General features: G+C 36.8%; 1 protein-coding gene across 3 annotated transcripts in view; it reads right to left on the bottom strand.

Moving 5' to 3' along the window:
• Positions 1-14,563, bottom strand: part of PIEZO2 (piezo type mechanosensitive ion channel component 2) — a 295,169-nt gene that overhangs the window by 230,860 nt on the left and 49,746 nt on the right. For all 3 annotated transcript variants that reach the window (XM_039385318.1, XM_039385319.1, XM_027744595.2), the window contains exon 2: positions 13,875-13,970. In XM_039385318.1, coding sequence (XP_039241252.1) covers positions 13,875-13,970 — 96 coding nt within the window. The remainder of the gene's footprint in view (positions 1-13,874; positions 13,971-14,563) is intronic.

Below are 14,563 nucleotides of genomic sequence, written 5' to 3' on the forward strand. Positions count from 1 at the left end.
CCATTCAAACAAAACTTTAGTGTTAGCAGTATCCAACATAAACTTTGTGACTTTGCACGACATTCTTCTACAAAATAAAATCAAGCCATTTGCCAGCAATAACCTATAGACTGATGTGGTATTAAGAGAAACTTGGAGGCCTCAGCTGGGAGACAAACCCTCAACCAACCGCTAATTGCTTTTTATGGTGTGACTCATAGTTTAGTAATTTCCCAGAATTTAATCACAGGGCACCCAGAAAGATCAATTAAAGAACAGGCTCAGAATTTTTTATAGTCCTGTGTGAGACAGGGGAAGGCAATGACCTCAGCAGCTTCGCCACAGAATTTTATGAATGAACAAAGAAAGGATTTAAAAGATAACTAACCTTGTGTTTCCTTGCAGACCCTTTCATTGTTTTTACAAAGGAGTGAGTTTTCAATTTTTCCTTCATTTTAAGGATTGTGTGTTGAAGCTACTGTTTATTTTACAACTTCATTTACACATCACCATTCTGTGTGTGACTTGAAGCGCTCCATTATTTTTTGCTATATCTTCTTTTGTATCTCTCTCAATAAAAAAGGAGGGGGGAAACAGAGTAGGAATAAATTCCTTTAGATTCTTGAACAAGAATCATATCATGTTATCAGAATGGATAGTACAGAATTCCTCTTCACAACCACCCACCTCCCCAAAAATGATCATCCTTCTTAAAATGGACCTTACAACTTTTAATGCAAAGAAAATTATACTGCTATTTTGGACACAAAATTCTAGGATTTCCCTTGTCTCTTTATTCATTTTCAAGCATCTTTATCCCCACAACTTAACAAAATAAAACCTGTGTTATTCCCCCTTTCTGCTTTTTACTATCGATTTTTTTTCATAAAGTGAATGAAAATAATAGTAAAATGCTGAAAACATTTTTCTCAGTTCTGAAAAGGTTTTGCACAAACTTACCTAATCTGATAGGTCTTACTTGTTAATGTTGTTCTTCTGTGCAAATGTATAGAATATTATCCAGACAAGTACTGCACAGCTGCGATGAAAACCTCATTCCCTGCTTTTCTGTCTTTTGTTCTGCAAAAAGCTCTTCTTCACTGAGAGCTTTCAAAAGAGGAGATTTAACTTATTTTCCTGGTCAAGTTAAGTGAAACATGATTATACTGAAATGGTCTGAAAAAGTGAGGATTTCTGCAGATCTACTAAGCTGTTATGGTTATTTCAAATATTATTCAAATAGGAAAAACACTGAATGCATCACTTTGGTTTTTCTTACAACACCACCAAACTGTCAAGCATGTTACATGTGAAAACAAGATAAAAGAAGAATGAAAGAGGATATTTTGTGGGCTTACATGTTGTCTTAAAAAATACATAGACGCTCAAGTTGGTGTTTTACACCTGAGTTTCTTAATGTCTTCAGAGCACAGTTTATCTATTTAATAGGCACGTATTCAGATTTACTGTCTTTTTACTGACTTTGATGATGATACTGATCACTTCATGACAAAAGATGGAAAGTTATGGTATGGGAGAGTGGATTGGGAAGAGATTTTGTTCAATGAAGTTGCTGCTAATATTTCACAAGATTCAGAAGCCCGTTACAAGACACTGTCATACAACTCAGCACAAGAAGACTTTCAGTATCTTGAGATTCTCATAATTCCTCAGATGAGAGCAATGACTACATGGATGGATGCTAGGAGGGCATCGAGGACTGTAGTAGCTCCGTTTTGCAAGAATAATCAAACATTATTGAAGAATATTGGATATTTGAAGGAAAAGAAGGATAGCAAAAAGGCACTGATAGCCAAGCGCACTTGGGTGTAGGAAAACCAGATTCAGGTCTCTGCTCTGAATTAGAACAGGATGTTAACAAATCTGCTAGTGGAGAGGAGGATGTGTTTTAAAGTTCCCCACTTCATCCAGAGGCAGAACAGAAGCATTCGAGTAATGAGAAACTGCACACCTAGCTCTGCATCTGCACCAACAGCTTCATTTTCAAGAGTTCACAGCTCCCTCTAAATCACATTTAGACCAAAGCTTAAATGTTAATTATGGAGCATGTGCATAATAATTTTCTGCTTCCTTCTCTCTGAGAGTAATGGGAATGCTTTTAAATGCCTTTTGTTTGGTTTCTTATGGACTTACTTGGTTTCTTAATATATTACAGGGCACTTCCTGCACTGCTAACAGAAGCAAATTTCCCACTGCTAGTGGGAGTTTTTCCCTAAGGAAGGTCAGCAGATTTGATCCCAGGGGAGTGAACTGATCTTCAGGCTTAGCTACCCTGAAGATCAAGCAGAAAGCAAAACAGACATCATTCTTGTTTAGAATTTGCTACTATATTGTATTCTTCTCAGCCACATCATCCAACAAAAAAAATTAGGAAATGTTTTGCTGCAATAATCCTTTCAATTAAGGCTCCCATTACAGTGAAACAGCTGCTCACTACAATACATCTTTGTCATGGAACTATTTATTTCCCAGAAAACATTTCTTTAGTTAAGACAGATGCAATAAACCAGATCCACGGAAATAGCAGAAATCAAAGCAGGGAGCAAAATCTGACCAGCTAAATATCCCTGAACTGAAAAAGGGGTGCTTTGTATGAGGGCACAATTTATTCCACTGTGTTGACAAAAAAGTCCACTCGATTTAAAGTATGTCTGGTGTCTCACTCTCAACATAATCTCTGAGCTACAACTGAAATATCAGGATAAGCCCTCACATGTATATCATTAGAAAGAAAAAATAAAACACTCCAAAAACTTCTGTCCTCCAGCTAATCAGTGGTGTTCATGTGGACCTATAAAAGCCTTTTGGAAGGCCTGCATAATAAATATTTGATGGATAACCTCTTACTTATTGAGTTAGATGCTGCTCTTGGCATGTAAAGACAAACAGATCAGCATCTTGTTACTGCCTCCTGCTCCACACTAACATGCTCACACCCCCCTCCCTAGCCTGCTGAATGCTATTTGTTTATTTTACTAATAAGTCCAACTCACATTAACTGTCACTCAAATATAAACAACAGTCACAAAAAGCATTATCATTAATAATTTAATACAAGCTTTGTGAGAGCTTGCAAATGAGCAGTTTTCTTGCTGAAAACTCAGTCCCTGCAATTGCAACTCCACGCAGCTTGCCTACGTTTCACACAATGGCGACAACAGGAGGAGGGGACATTTTTCTTTCACCTACATGTTCCAACGATTTGAAAGCATTCTTGTCAATTGTGCCTCTGTTGGTGACCAGTTACTGCTACGGAAACCAGGGAAATTAGGAGAATCACCTTCCAGTCAGATGACAGATAGACTACAAGGTGTCCTAAAGGCAGAAGACCCTAAGAACCAGCATTATCCCTACAGTTGGACTCTATGATCTTAAATGTCTGTTCAAACCTAAATAACAAGACCAGCTCTGTATTCCTGTCTTCAGGCATGAGGTCCAATCCAGTATTCATTCTTTGCCCATAAAGGCCTGACAAGTCCTAAGGCTGAATGTAGTACCACATCTATACAAATTACAAAGATACTTGTCTAGACACAGCTGAAGATGCCAGGGCCTGTATCATTGCAGCAGTAAATGATTTCTCAGAACAATCAGAAATACAACTGGTGAACTGTCAAGACTTTGCTGCCTGGTTCTCCTTTAACTCTTAAATCCTTTGTAAAAAAAAAAGTAGTTCATAAACAGTATTTATGTGTTGTGTCCTCCTAGTGTCTTGTTCATTCACTTAGAAGGGTAGTTCTGTGCTCATGAAAGGAAAAAAGCACTAAGTGACCAAAAAACAGATCTGTTAAATCACACAGGAGAAAGTAAGGTAGATTGCTTCAAGAGAAGAAAAGAAAAAAATACAAGGCTGCAGTACTCTTATAATGGAAATTGTCTTTGAGGCTCACTATGACATGAAAGTACAGTGCTGATCTATGAAAAATAAGCATCAATCTAGACCTCTACTTGAGGCTTTCCAAATTCCTCGGGATTCAGACTCTGAATTCAAATGTGTTATAGACACAAGCATCCACAGGAAGTCAGACTTAGCTATGAAATCCGATAAAAGAGGTCTAGTATCTACCAATCACTGTGCTATAAACCAGTATTATTTTCTGTCATAATACTCTCCTGTCAAAAGGTGTACATACTCATCCATATGAGAGGATGAAATTCAGAATAAAAGAAAATAAAACCCATGCTCATCACTCAACTTGAGGAACAAATCAGGTACCTCGCTTCCCTACCAGAACCTTTTTGAAATAAGATGAGGTAGTGTGAGAAGGAAAAACACAGAAGAAGAAGAAAAATAAATTATGTATGAATTTTAAAGAAATAGTGTTTACCTCTGTGGACAAATTTGTGGTATTACCAGACAGTAATTAAGAGAAAAAAAAATGGTGTTAAGAACTGCAATGAGAAGTAATGCTAATGTCATCACCTGCCTTGCTGGCTAATACTGTCCAAGGCTCACTTCTTACTGCTTCTTCAGACATCATCTAGTGTGGTAGATTCAGGACATGACTTACTGTAATGTGACTGCCTTCAAACAAGGCAACAGCAGTGGAGTGAACATGAACAGCTGCACTGCTTTTAAAAAATTGCACAATGATTTTATTGGAATTCCTCTCACAGACAGGTCAGTCATAATAATAAAAACACATACCTAATAGTTTAATGGCTTTTTGTAGTCTTCCTTTATGACAGTATAGTAAAATATGGTTGTGTAACACACAGTGGTATTAGAAATAAGAATAGGGAGGTCCAAAATGTGTTTTATATTCTTCCAACTCTTTTATTTTCCAAATCTAAACATAATCCTCCAAGACAACTTGCACTTCTTCTGACTCTTGAACTCTTGAAAACAGTTCAAATTACCACAGTAATGCTCCAAAGCCTTCCAACATTGCCCATAATCTTAACCAAATCACCAGGAAGCTTCAAGCCAGCAACTGTTCATTTGGCTATTCATTCTATGTAAAATAACCCAATAACCCTCCTGAAATTACTTCACGCATGGACAGAAAACCTCTGCAAACCATCTGACTCTTACCTTTTACATACAGGTTTGCCGGAGACATTGAGCAAATTATTTGGATAATATGGGTTTGGAGGCATTGGTTGGGTTATTCTACTTTCCACCATCACAGGATGTATTCTGGTTCATAAAAGAATCACATCCCACTTGGAAATTAGATGGGCCTTAAGGCTCACTGTGTTTATTGGAAGCTGAAACCTAGAAAACAATCAATGGTGCATCATGCATACACAGTCTCTAGATGTTGTGCCAGCATCCTCATTTAACACAGAAAGTCCTTCTCCTCCTCAAATATCCCCCAATTCAAATCCAAACCAATTATTTCCCTTTTCAGAATGACAAAGTAGGAAAGTTATTTTAAGATGAATCAAACACGCTGCTTCTTTCTTACTTGTGTACATTAGCATCCTTCTTTGTTTGAGTCACCACGCAGTCCTTATCAGGACTCAGTCTGAATTGACCTTATCAAAGTATTATCTAGGTTGTTTAGCATAACCTCATTTTAGAACAGATATTTTCATTTAATTCTTTCTTTTTCCAGTTGCCTCATGATATTTATTTACTCTTCTCTTACAAATATATTCCAAAATTTGAAAAATACAAGTTCACAGGAGTACATATGCAAGAGCATTTCCCCCTTTTTTTCCTGTGTTTGAGCTAGTATTTTCATTCTTCAAGCTAGGGTATCAAACTCACTTTTAGGAGGGAGACAGTCTTTAAAACTTTAGCATTTAAACTATTTGGGTCTTACTTCTTCCTCACATACAATAGTTTTTCTTTTTCCAACCTCCTTCCCAGCAGGCACTTCAGCCTTTGTCTCTGTGTTTAACAGTATTGTCCTGATTCAAAACTGAAGCACACAGTCCTGTCTCTAAAATCTGGGGCATACACAGATGATATTTAATTCCTACTTCATCCCTATTACCTGCCATGCTCTTTATTACTTTATATTTATATGGATAAACACATTTTTATTCCTTGTTTCAGTTTCCTTTGCAGAGTTTAACTATGCTTGACTTCTAGCAAATTCTATTTCATCTAAACACTTTTTGACCTCTTAAGATAATTCCCCTTCTGTTCATTCCTTGCAAACTCTCTGTTTATTCTTAATTTTATTTGTGGGAGTTGTTAGTTAGCAAGTTAGGTCTGGAGTTCACCCCTAAAAGCCACCAGTGCTTAAGATGGGAGTTGTAGAAAGATTGTTGCATTTTTAACTAGGAAATGTCACCACATCCAAATGCTTGAGGCTCTTCAGTCACTATCCAGTTTCCCTAAGCTTATGTTGCACTTCAGGTTAAGAAAACATTAAAGATTTTTTTTTGTTAATTTTGGATCACAAGAATAGTGATGACTAACTCTCTCTGACGTCCTTAGTCCCTCCAAACCCAATTTTAAAATAACACTGGTTCTTCACAAGTCAGTAATTGTTAAGGAAGTTGTTTACCTTAGGGAAAGAGTTGGCTGTATGATTATTAGGATCATTCATCCTCTGATTTGTCGTAGGACATAACAATTGCGTGTTGATTTTCTCCTCTAGTATTATCTGAATCCGGTCAGATCTTATCAACCTCTTACCTCCTTCCTGAAATGTAATTTTGACTTCTAAATTACTCTACCGTAGATGTAGATTTACTAATATGCCTCCAATTTGTCTACAGTCTGCTTACTGATTTACAGAGCTAAGAAGCCACAGCACTGTAAACATTCAAGTCCTTTTTATATCTACATCATACAGCTTCTGACAGAGCTCGATCAAGACATCTGAGAATCGTCACAACGAGACTTTGTTACACCAAGGACTGATCTATCCCTGCTGCAGGGAAAACGGGGCGGGAGAAAGGGAGTGGCTTGGACGGAAGGTCATGCTTGCTGCTGTGCTGTGCAGGCTGAGCAGCAGAAGGGAGGTGAGTGTCGGATCTCAAACTATTGCACTCCTAGCAGCCAGCCTGGCTCTCCAAAGCACTGTCACAGCTACAGCAGAGAGCGGAAGGGTGCTCAAGGAAACTATCTCCTTTGTCAATGTCTAAAAGCTGAGCCTGCTTCCAATACATCTCCAAAAAAAAAACCAACTATAAGATTTACAACCAACAATCAATTTCCATTACAAGCCCTTGACATCAGGACTCCTCTGCACTCAGGGGTGTATTCCAAATGTGGATTATTCCAAATGTGGATTCTGAAATGCAAACAAATAATGCACATAAAATTAAAAAATTATGCCAACAAACAAACAAAAAAAACTAAGAACAACAAAAAGGACCCTAAGACTTCTCAATCATTTACATATGAAACACTCTAAAAAAAAAAAAAAAAAAAGAAAAGCAATTTAACTCAGAAATTTATTCTTCAGGAAGAAGAGAACAGATTCTTAAAATTTGGCTCACTGGCATTACCAGCAACACCCTCTTTCCATCAAAATCTGTGGCCTATCTAATCAGTATTAGGATTGTAAGACTACATGACACATATTCAATCAGATTCTACAGTCAAAGATGCTATTTTTATATGATTTTCTAAAATGCATTTTCATAATTTCATTATTTAATTCAATTTAAAAACATGCCACAAGGTTCATTCTGAGTTTAAAATCCTCTCACAACCACAGCAAGCCCACGTCAGATCCCAAATCTGAGAATGTGAGAACACTCAGGAAAGCACTCTTGTCAGTGCTCTACTTCACATCTGGGTCTAAAACACACTTCCTGCCCTTGTCTCACTCCAGCTCATGGCAGAAATTTCTTCTGACACTTTATTGATGTTAAATAGGGGGACTGCTAGCTCATAGTAAACTCCTCTAATCTACTATATTGTTTCTAGATTAGATTTCTATTTCTGCACTTTCACCTTCCAAATATAACAATATTAAAATTGTTATGTTCTACTACAAATCAGAGGATGAATGATCCTAATAATCATACAGCCAACTCTTTCCCTAAGGTAAACAACTTCCTTAACAATTACTGACTTGTGAAGAACCAGTGTTTTTTTAAAATTGGGTTTGGAGGGACTAAGGTACAGGTAAATGCAAATTTATTTCATGGAGAAGTAATTTAGAGACAAAGATAAGGAATTTTTTTTCTTGGCAGTAACTTTGAAAACTTCCTTATTGCCCCCCCCCCCATTCATTAAGCTATATGCAACACATAAATAGTAAAAATTTTACATTTTGTGGCTTGTGAGGATTACTTTTCTAGCTGTTCTTTGTATTCTTCTTTTTTAAAATAATTAAAAATTAGTCAATTTTCTTCCTTTCCAGGAAGTATTTTTTTATCATACACAACAACTTAAGAGAGGTACAATATTCGTGTACCCAACACTCTCAGTGCAATGTTTCTTGAGAGATCACTTTCCCTTACTTGGAGGAGTTTTTAATTCATTTCATAAGAAACCATGAAAACAAGTCTTTCCAAAATCAAAATCTGTATTTCCAACCTACCAACTCACTATTTATGCATATAATTTAAGAAAAACAGGGTGTTTAAAAGCCCCAAATTAGCTACATGATTTGTGTTTTTCATCAAATCCTAGTAATAACATTGTTGGGTGGTGAAAATTATTATAGCTAGCTTAAATGGAAAAGATCAAAAATGTTAAGAATCTTTTTCACAGCTTTGAAACAGAGAAAGACGTAATATCGCAAATATCAACAGTTCATAATAGCAGGCATGAAGGACTACTCCAATGTATCTGTTAGTGTACACATTAGGATGTTATATTTTTTAAATGTTTCAATTTTTTTTTATGCAGCTTAAGTAAGACACTTGCCACCCCTAAGATGGTTTTAAACAGGACTAATGAGGGAGAGGAATTCTGTTAAACTCTCAAAATCAGTGATTTGGCTCGCTTGGTTTGGGTTTTTTAAGTTATTTTCAAGTGATTTCTCCATATAAATCTTGGGTAGCAGTTCATTCTGAAGCAACACTCAGGAAATTTTGAAAAGCTAAAAATTAATCTTTGTCAGAGCAGAAGATTCAGTAATATAGAAAATACTTTTTTTTTTTTTTACTGTAACCTTTTAACCATGAATATTTCAGTGCAAGATTTTACAATTAAGAGGTTAACCATCTTTTTTCTCTTTCATGAGTACCATATAAAAATACTCACTTAAGCTTCTTTTTTTGTTCAGAAGTCTTAATACCTCACAGTGTAGATGAGGTCTAAAATTATGTTTCTAATGTAATATTTTTGGACTCAGTGGAGGCTTAAATGGTCAACTCTGAGCACTATCATGAGAATCCTACTTCTATTCAGTAAATATATAGGTTTACCCAATTTTTTATCTTGAACATCTGAATTAGATATCCAAAGTCAGATGCTTAAATTTAGCATGAAACTCATGTAAGTGAGTGCAGCTGAGTGTAAAAAGATTGCTAGTAAAAGAAATGCATTATAGAACAGATGAATGTACACAGGAATATTGTTTGCATAGGAAAGCCAAAATAATATTTGTATAATTTTTTTACCAAATTCACTTGGATCAATACTCCCCTGAAAACTCTTCAACTATATTTGGTGATCCAAATTTGTTAGTGTAACCCTCTGCATCTTGCAATTCTATGTAGATTATTGCAAATCACAAACCCTTTAATACCTGAAAAACAAATTCCACTCTTCTATTTACCATGGTTTCAACCAAACTCAAAATAATGCTCAATTAACAATTATTTGGATTATTGATCCTCATTTTATCAATCTACACATTTTTAAAACATCATTTTTACTGATCTGAGTGCTGTGCCAAGTTCATTTTTTTCAATAGAGGTACAAGTTTTGTCATGGTATATCTTAACTCAGAAACAGTCCCATTCTTTTTGCCTTTAACATAAGCAGACTCAGAAAAATCTAGTCCATATGTGAAATTAACTGATTCCCCCCTCATTTTTTTTTTTTTACTTTCATTGTTACTGGCTACAGTCTTATTAGTCAGAAATTATAAAATTAAACACAGTAAAGTCAAAATTAACTAAATGTAAGTTCACATCTGTTAGAGAAAAAGAAAAGGCACATAAAACAGTAATTCAGTACTGTTAGATGAACCATTGACAGGACAAATCTATGTTTTAGTATTTCTATAAAAACATCATGTGCAAGCCTTTATTAAGGATGGGGACATAATTACAGTAAAAGTTAGACACAAAGCAGAAACCATCACTAATATAACAGTCTCACAATCAAAGAAGCCAGAAACTAACCTATTGCGCTGCATATTTGCATATCTACATATTTGTCATATCTGGAGAACTAGGTTACTGATTTTAGAGATAATTCATATAGAAAAATGCTAAGATCACATGGCTTCACAACACATGCAAAGAGGTATATGCCTCAAAAGCAGTTCCCATTAGCAACCCTTGGAAAATTGGCCCAGTCAAGTTTTAAATTACTCCTGTAGACCAGAAATGTTATTTGCAATTCATGCTTTTTTCACAGTTCTTTCATGCAGAGTAGCATATTTTGCTGTTTAATCAGATTTGTAATCTCTGATTTCGAGGACTATAAATAATAGATCTGAACAAGAGAGTTGGTCAAATACATTTTTGTCTGCACATAAAAGCTCTGGAATATATTTTTCCTTGTTCAGCCAGCTTCATGGACAGTTTAGCAGCATTTCTGCAAACATATTCAGCTACATTTTAAATAACTCAGCATTTCAGTTCTAACTGAAGATGTTTCCTAGACTTCAAAAGATGTTGACTTTTTAATTGTCAGTTAAAATTGTCTTAAAACAAACATGGCACATAGGCAAAGACACAGACAGTGCTTTATATCCCATGTTTAAGGATTAATAGTACTTTATCTTAGTAATTACACTTTTTAAGAAGATTAAATATTTAAGGGGGAAAAAAGCAAAAAAAATTACTCATTAAGCTTTAAACACCATCTGAACTATTTCAATGAGTATAATAATTTTCCCCGATGTTTCTAATCTTTTTAAGTTTCTGACCAAATTTAAATTAATCGAGACTGACATCATCCATTCCAGATTACTTTCTAATTCTATAGCCTGCTGGAGAGAAGTTTCATAAGTTCAGTAACTGGAAAGTGCAAGGTGGTAAACTGAAAAAACAGATGAAAGTTCAAGAGAGGGGAATGTTGGTCAGAGATTGTGACTGAGGAGTTGAGTGAGTCAGGAGATGACGAGGAAAGAAAAGCTTAGTGGAAGGAGACCAGAAAACTCAAAAGAATAAAAAGCCTTAACTGAAAGAAGTAAGATTTCAGGGAAAAAAACCACAACAACTTGAATAAAACAGAAAGAGAATATAAGATTCAAAAATACTATTTGAGTGACAGAAATTAAAGGGGGGGAAATACAAGTAAAATATATAAACATATTGGGTTTTGTTGTTTGGGTTTTTTTTAAATAAACTTTGTTTCACTAAACTTTTGACTCTGTTTTACTGGTGGTTTGGCTGGTTTTAGCTAAAATAGTTAAAATTTCCCCTTTCTTCTCCATCCTCTGGACATTGAAAAAAAAGAAATCCCTCAACACTTTCTAGAAAGATACACCTACATACACACACAATTAAAACAGGTGACAGTGGCAAAATGTTTACACTCAGAAATACTGAATTTATGTAAGAAATTAATTCTCACAGACACATCATAACATGATATTCAGGAGAACTGTAATGCAATATGACACACAACATGGGGAAACTACCCAAAGTCCTAAGAAATCATTTTCCTCTGATGAAAAATTGCTGCCATCAGTGATGCAAACTAGATGACTATCAAATCACACAGGAATTAGACTTAAATCAAATAGACTTCTTTAGACTCTAAAAGAAGATAATTAGGATGTCTCGCTATTGTCACTCTTGGCATCTAGAAAATAGCTCTGTTTATCCTGTCAATCACTTCTCCTGGCACACACAGAAAGGGCAGCAAAAGTAGAACACACAAAACCAACAGGGTAATTGCATAGTATCTGAGAAGCTGCAAGCAAATTCCCAGTGAGTGCTTCTCTCTCAACTACTATGTTCAGCACTTTTAAGAGAAACTTAAACTCACAGCTGAACTGATGTTCCATTCTTACACTGTCTTTGTAACTTACCCCTATAAAAATGACAGACAGCCTTACTTAGAGTGGGATTTCCCACCTTTTATGCTTACTTTATTTATTTTTCAGGTCTGTTTTTCCTGGCTCCACTAGATACTTACACAATCAACGTAAACTAAGCCCACTCAATTGGTATGGATCCTTGCCAAAAGACAGTGAATTAGTTTAGAGTGACTGGTAGAAACTTCATGAAAAATAGTTGGGGAAGCAGAGTGTAGGAAATAAGGCATAAAATACAAATGCTAATCCAGCCTTTACCACTTCCGTACTGTAATACTTTGTGAAGACGGTTTCTTCACCAAGAGGTGAGAGATTTGAATCCTATAGCTAACAGACCAGATCTCAAAAGCATCCTAATTCTCATCTGATTCCTTGCCTTGTTTTATAGCTCTGTCAAGATACTTCAACTGCAATTCATGAAGACTCCCAATAAATATTATTAAGGAATAATTAAGATCTATCTCACTACAAGCAATTTCTGAAAAATTTTGATTTATTTATAACCTTTATCCTATTTAATAATAGTACCCTTGTACAATTTTCCGCACTTCTTTTCCATTACCTTAGGTGTCAAGGTGGCCTTCTATGATGGGTGATGGCAGCAGCTGACAACAGACCAATAGATGTCATCTACCTAGACTTTTGTATGGTCCGACATGACATCCTATCTCCAAATTAGAGAGACATGGATTTGATGAATGGACTATTCAGTGGATAGGGAATTGGATGGATGGATGCAGCCAGAGAGTTGCGATCAATGGCTCTATGTCCAGGTGGTGAGTAGTGTCCCTCAAGGCTCTGTTTTGGGATCAGTGCTCTTCAATATCTTCATACAGTAACACAGTGAGATCGAGTTCACCCTTAGCAAGTTTGCAGATGACACCAAGCTGAGCAGTGCAGTTGACACAACAGGAGGAAGTGCCATCCAGTGGGACCTGGACAAGCTTGAGAAGTGGGTCTAAGAGAACATCATGAGGTACAACAAGTGCAAGATGCTGCACCTGGGTTAGGGCAATCCCACACATGAACACAGACTGGAAGAGGAACTCCTCGAGAGCAGCCCTGCCAAGAAGTACCTGGAGGTTCTTATGGATGAAAAGCTGGACATGAAGCAACAGTGTGTGCTTGCAGCCTACAAAACCAATTGCATCCTGGGCTGCATCAAATGCATTGTGGCGAGCAGGTCAAGGGAGGTGATTCTGCTCCTCTACTCCACTATGGTGATACCCCACATGGAGTGCTGCATCCAGCTCTTACCTGGTCCTTAGCACAGGAAAGACATGGACCTGTTAGACAGGGTCCAGAGGAGGGCCATGAAGGTGATCAGAACACCTATCCTATGAAGACAGGCTGAGAAAGTTAGGGTTGTTCTCTTCCTGGAGAAGAGAAGGCTCCAGGAAGACCTCATTGCAGCCTTTGAGCACCTTAAGAGGGCTTTTAAAAACGAGGCATTATAAAAAGGAGGGATGGCTTCAGGAGGGTTCTGAAAGCTCATTTTTCATGCAGACCATGTCAATATTCTAGGTGAAATAATGCCATAAAAAGGAACTCCTATTAGCACTATCAAACAGTCCTGATACACTTTGGGGTGAGAGTGTATCGTGGTTGGAAGTCCTTCAGCACCAAAACCAGCATATTGTAAAACTACACTGTAAGGAAATTTACAGTATTTATTACAAGTTAGATCACTTAATGAAGGGAAAATGTTTAGGACTTCACCTTGTACTACACCAAGGCTTTTGCATGCACTCTGTCCATGATAGATTCTGAAGAATGGAGCAAGGAACATCTTACCTTGCATCGTTGTTTTTGTGGGTTCTGAAAACAGAGGAATGAGCAGGAGGTAGATGAGGTAGACAAAGGAGAGCCCATTGTAACGGAAAGCACAGGCTGCAAGAGAAAAGAAAAAGAACATATTGCTTAATCAGTCTGACATAATCAAATTCAATAGCACAAAGCATTTCCCATTTGAGTTTACTATTTACCTTGCCAACTTTTTGCCACTTATTTTAACAATTTTTACACAAGTATTTAAATTTATGCCTTCAATAAATCATAGAATCACAGAATGGGTAAGGTTGGAAGGGACCACAGTGGATCATTTGGTCCAACCTCCCTGATCAAGCAGGGTCATCCAAGAGCACATTGCGCAGGATTGTGTCCAGACACTTGAGTATCTTCAGTGAGGGAGACTCCACAACCTCTCTGGGCTCCATCCCCGTGTGTGGTCACCCGCACAATAAAGAAGTTCTTCCTTGTATTCAGGTGGAACTTTCTATGCATCATTTTCTGACCACTGCATTTTGTCTTATTGCTTAGCATCACCAAGAAGAGCCTTCCCTTCAGATACTTAGATACACAGATGAGGTCCCCTCAGACATCTCTCCTTGAGGCTCAACAGACCCAAACCTCTCTGAGAGATGCCCCAGTCCTTTGATCATCTTTGTTGCCCTTCACTGGACCTGCTCCAGGAGCTTCATGTC

The sequence above is a fragment of the Pipra filicauda genome, unplaced genomic scaffold, assembly GCF_003945595.2.
Source record: "Pipra filicauda isolate LSUMZ 115617 unplaced genomic scaffold, ASM394559v2 scaffold402_size659489_pilon, whole genome shotgun sequence".
Classification (NCBI taxonomy): domain Eukaryota; kingdom Metazoa; phylum Chordata; class Aves; order Passeriformes; family Pipridae; genus Pipra; species Pipra filicauda.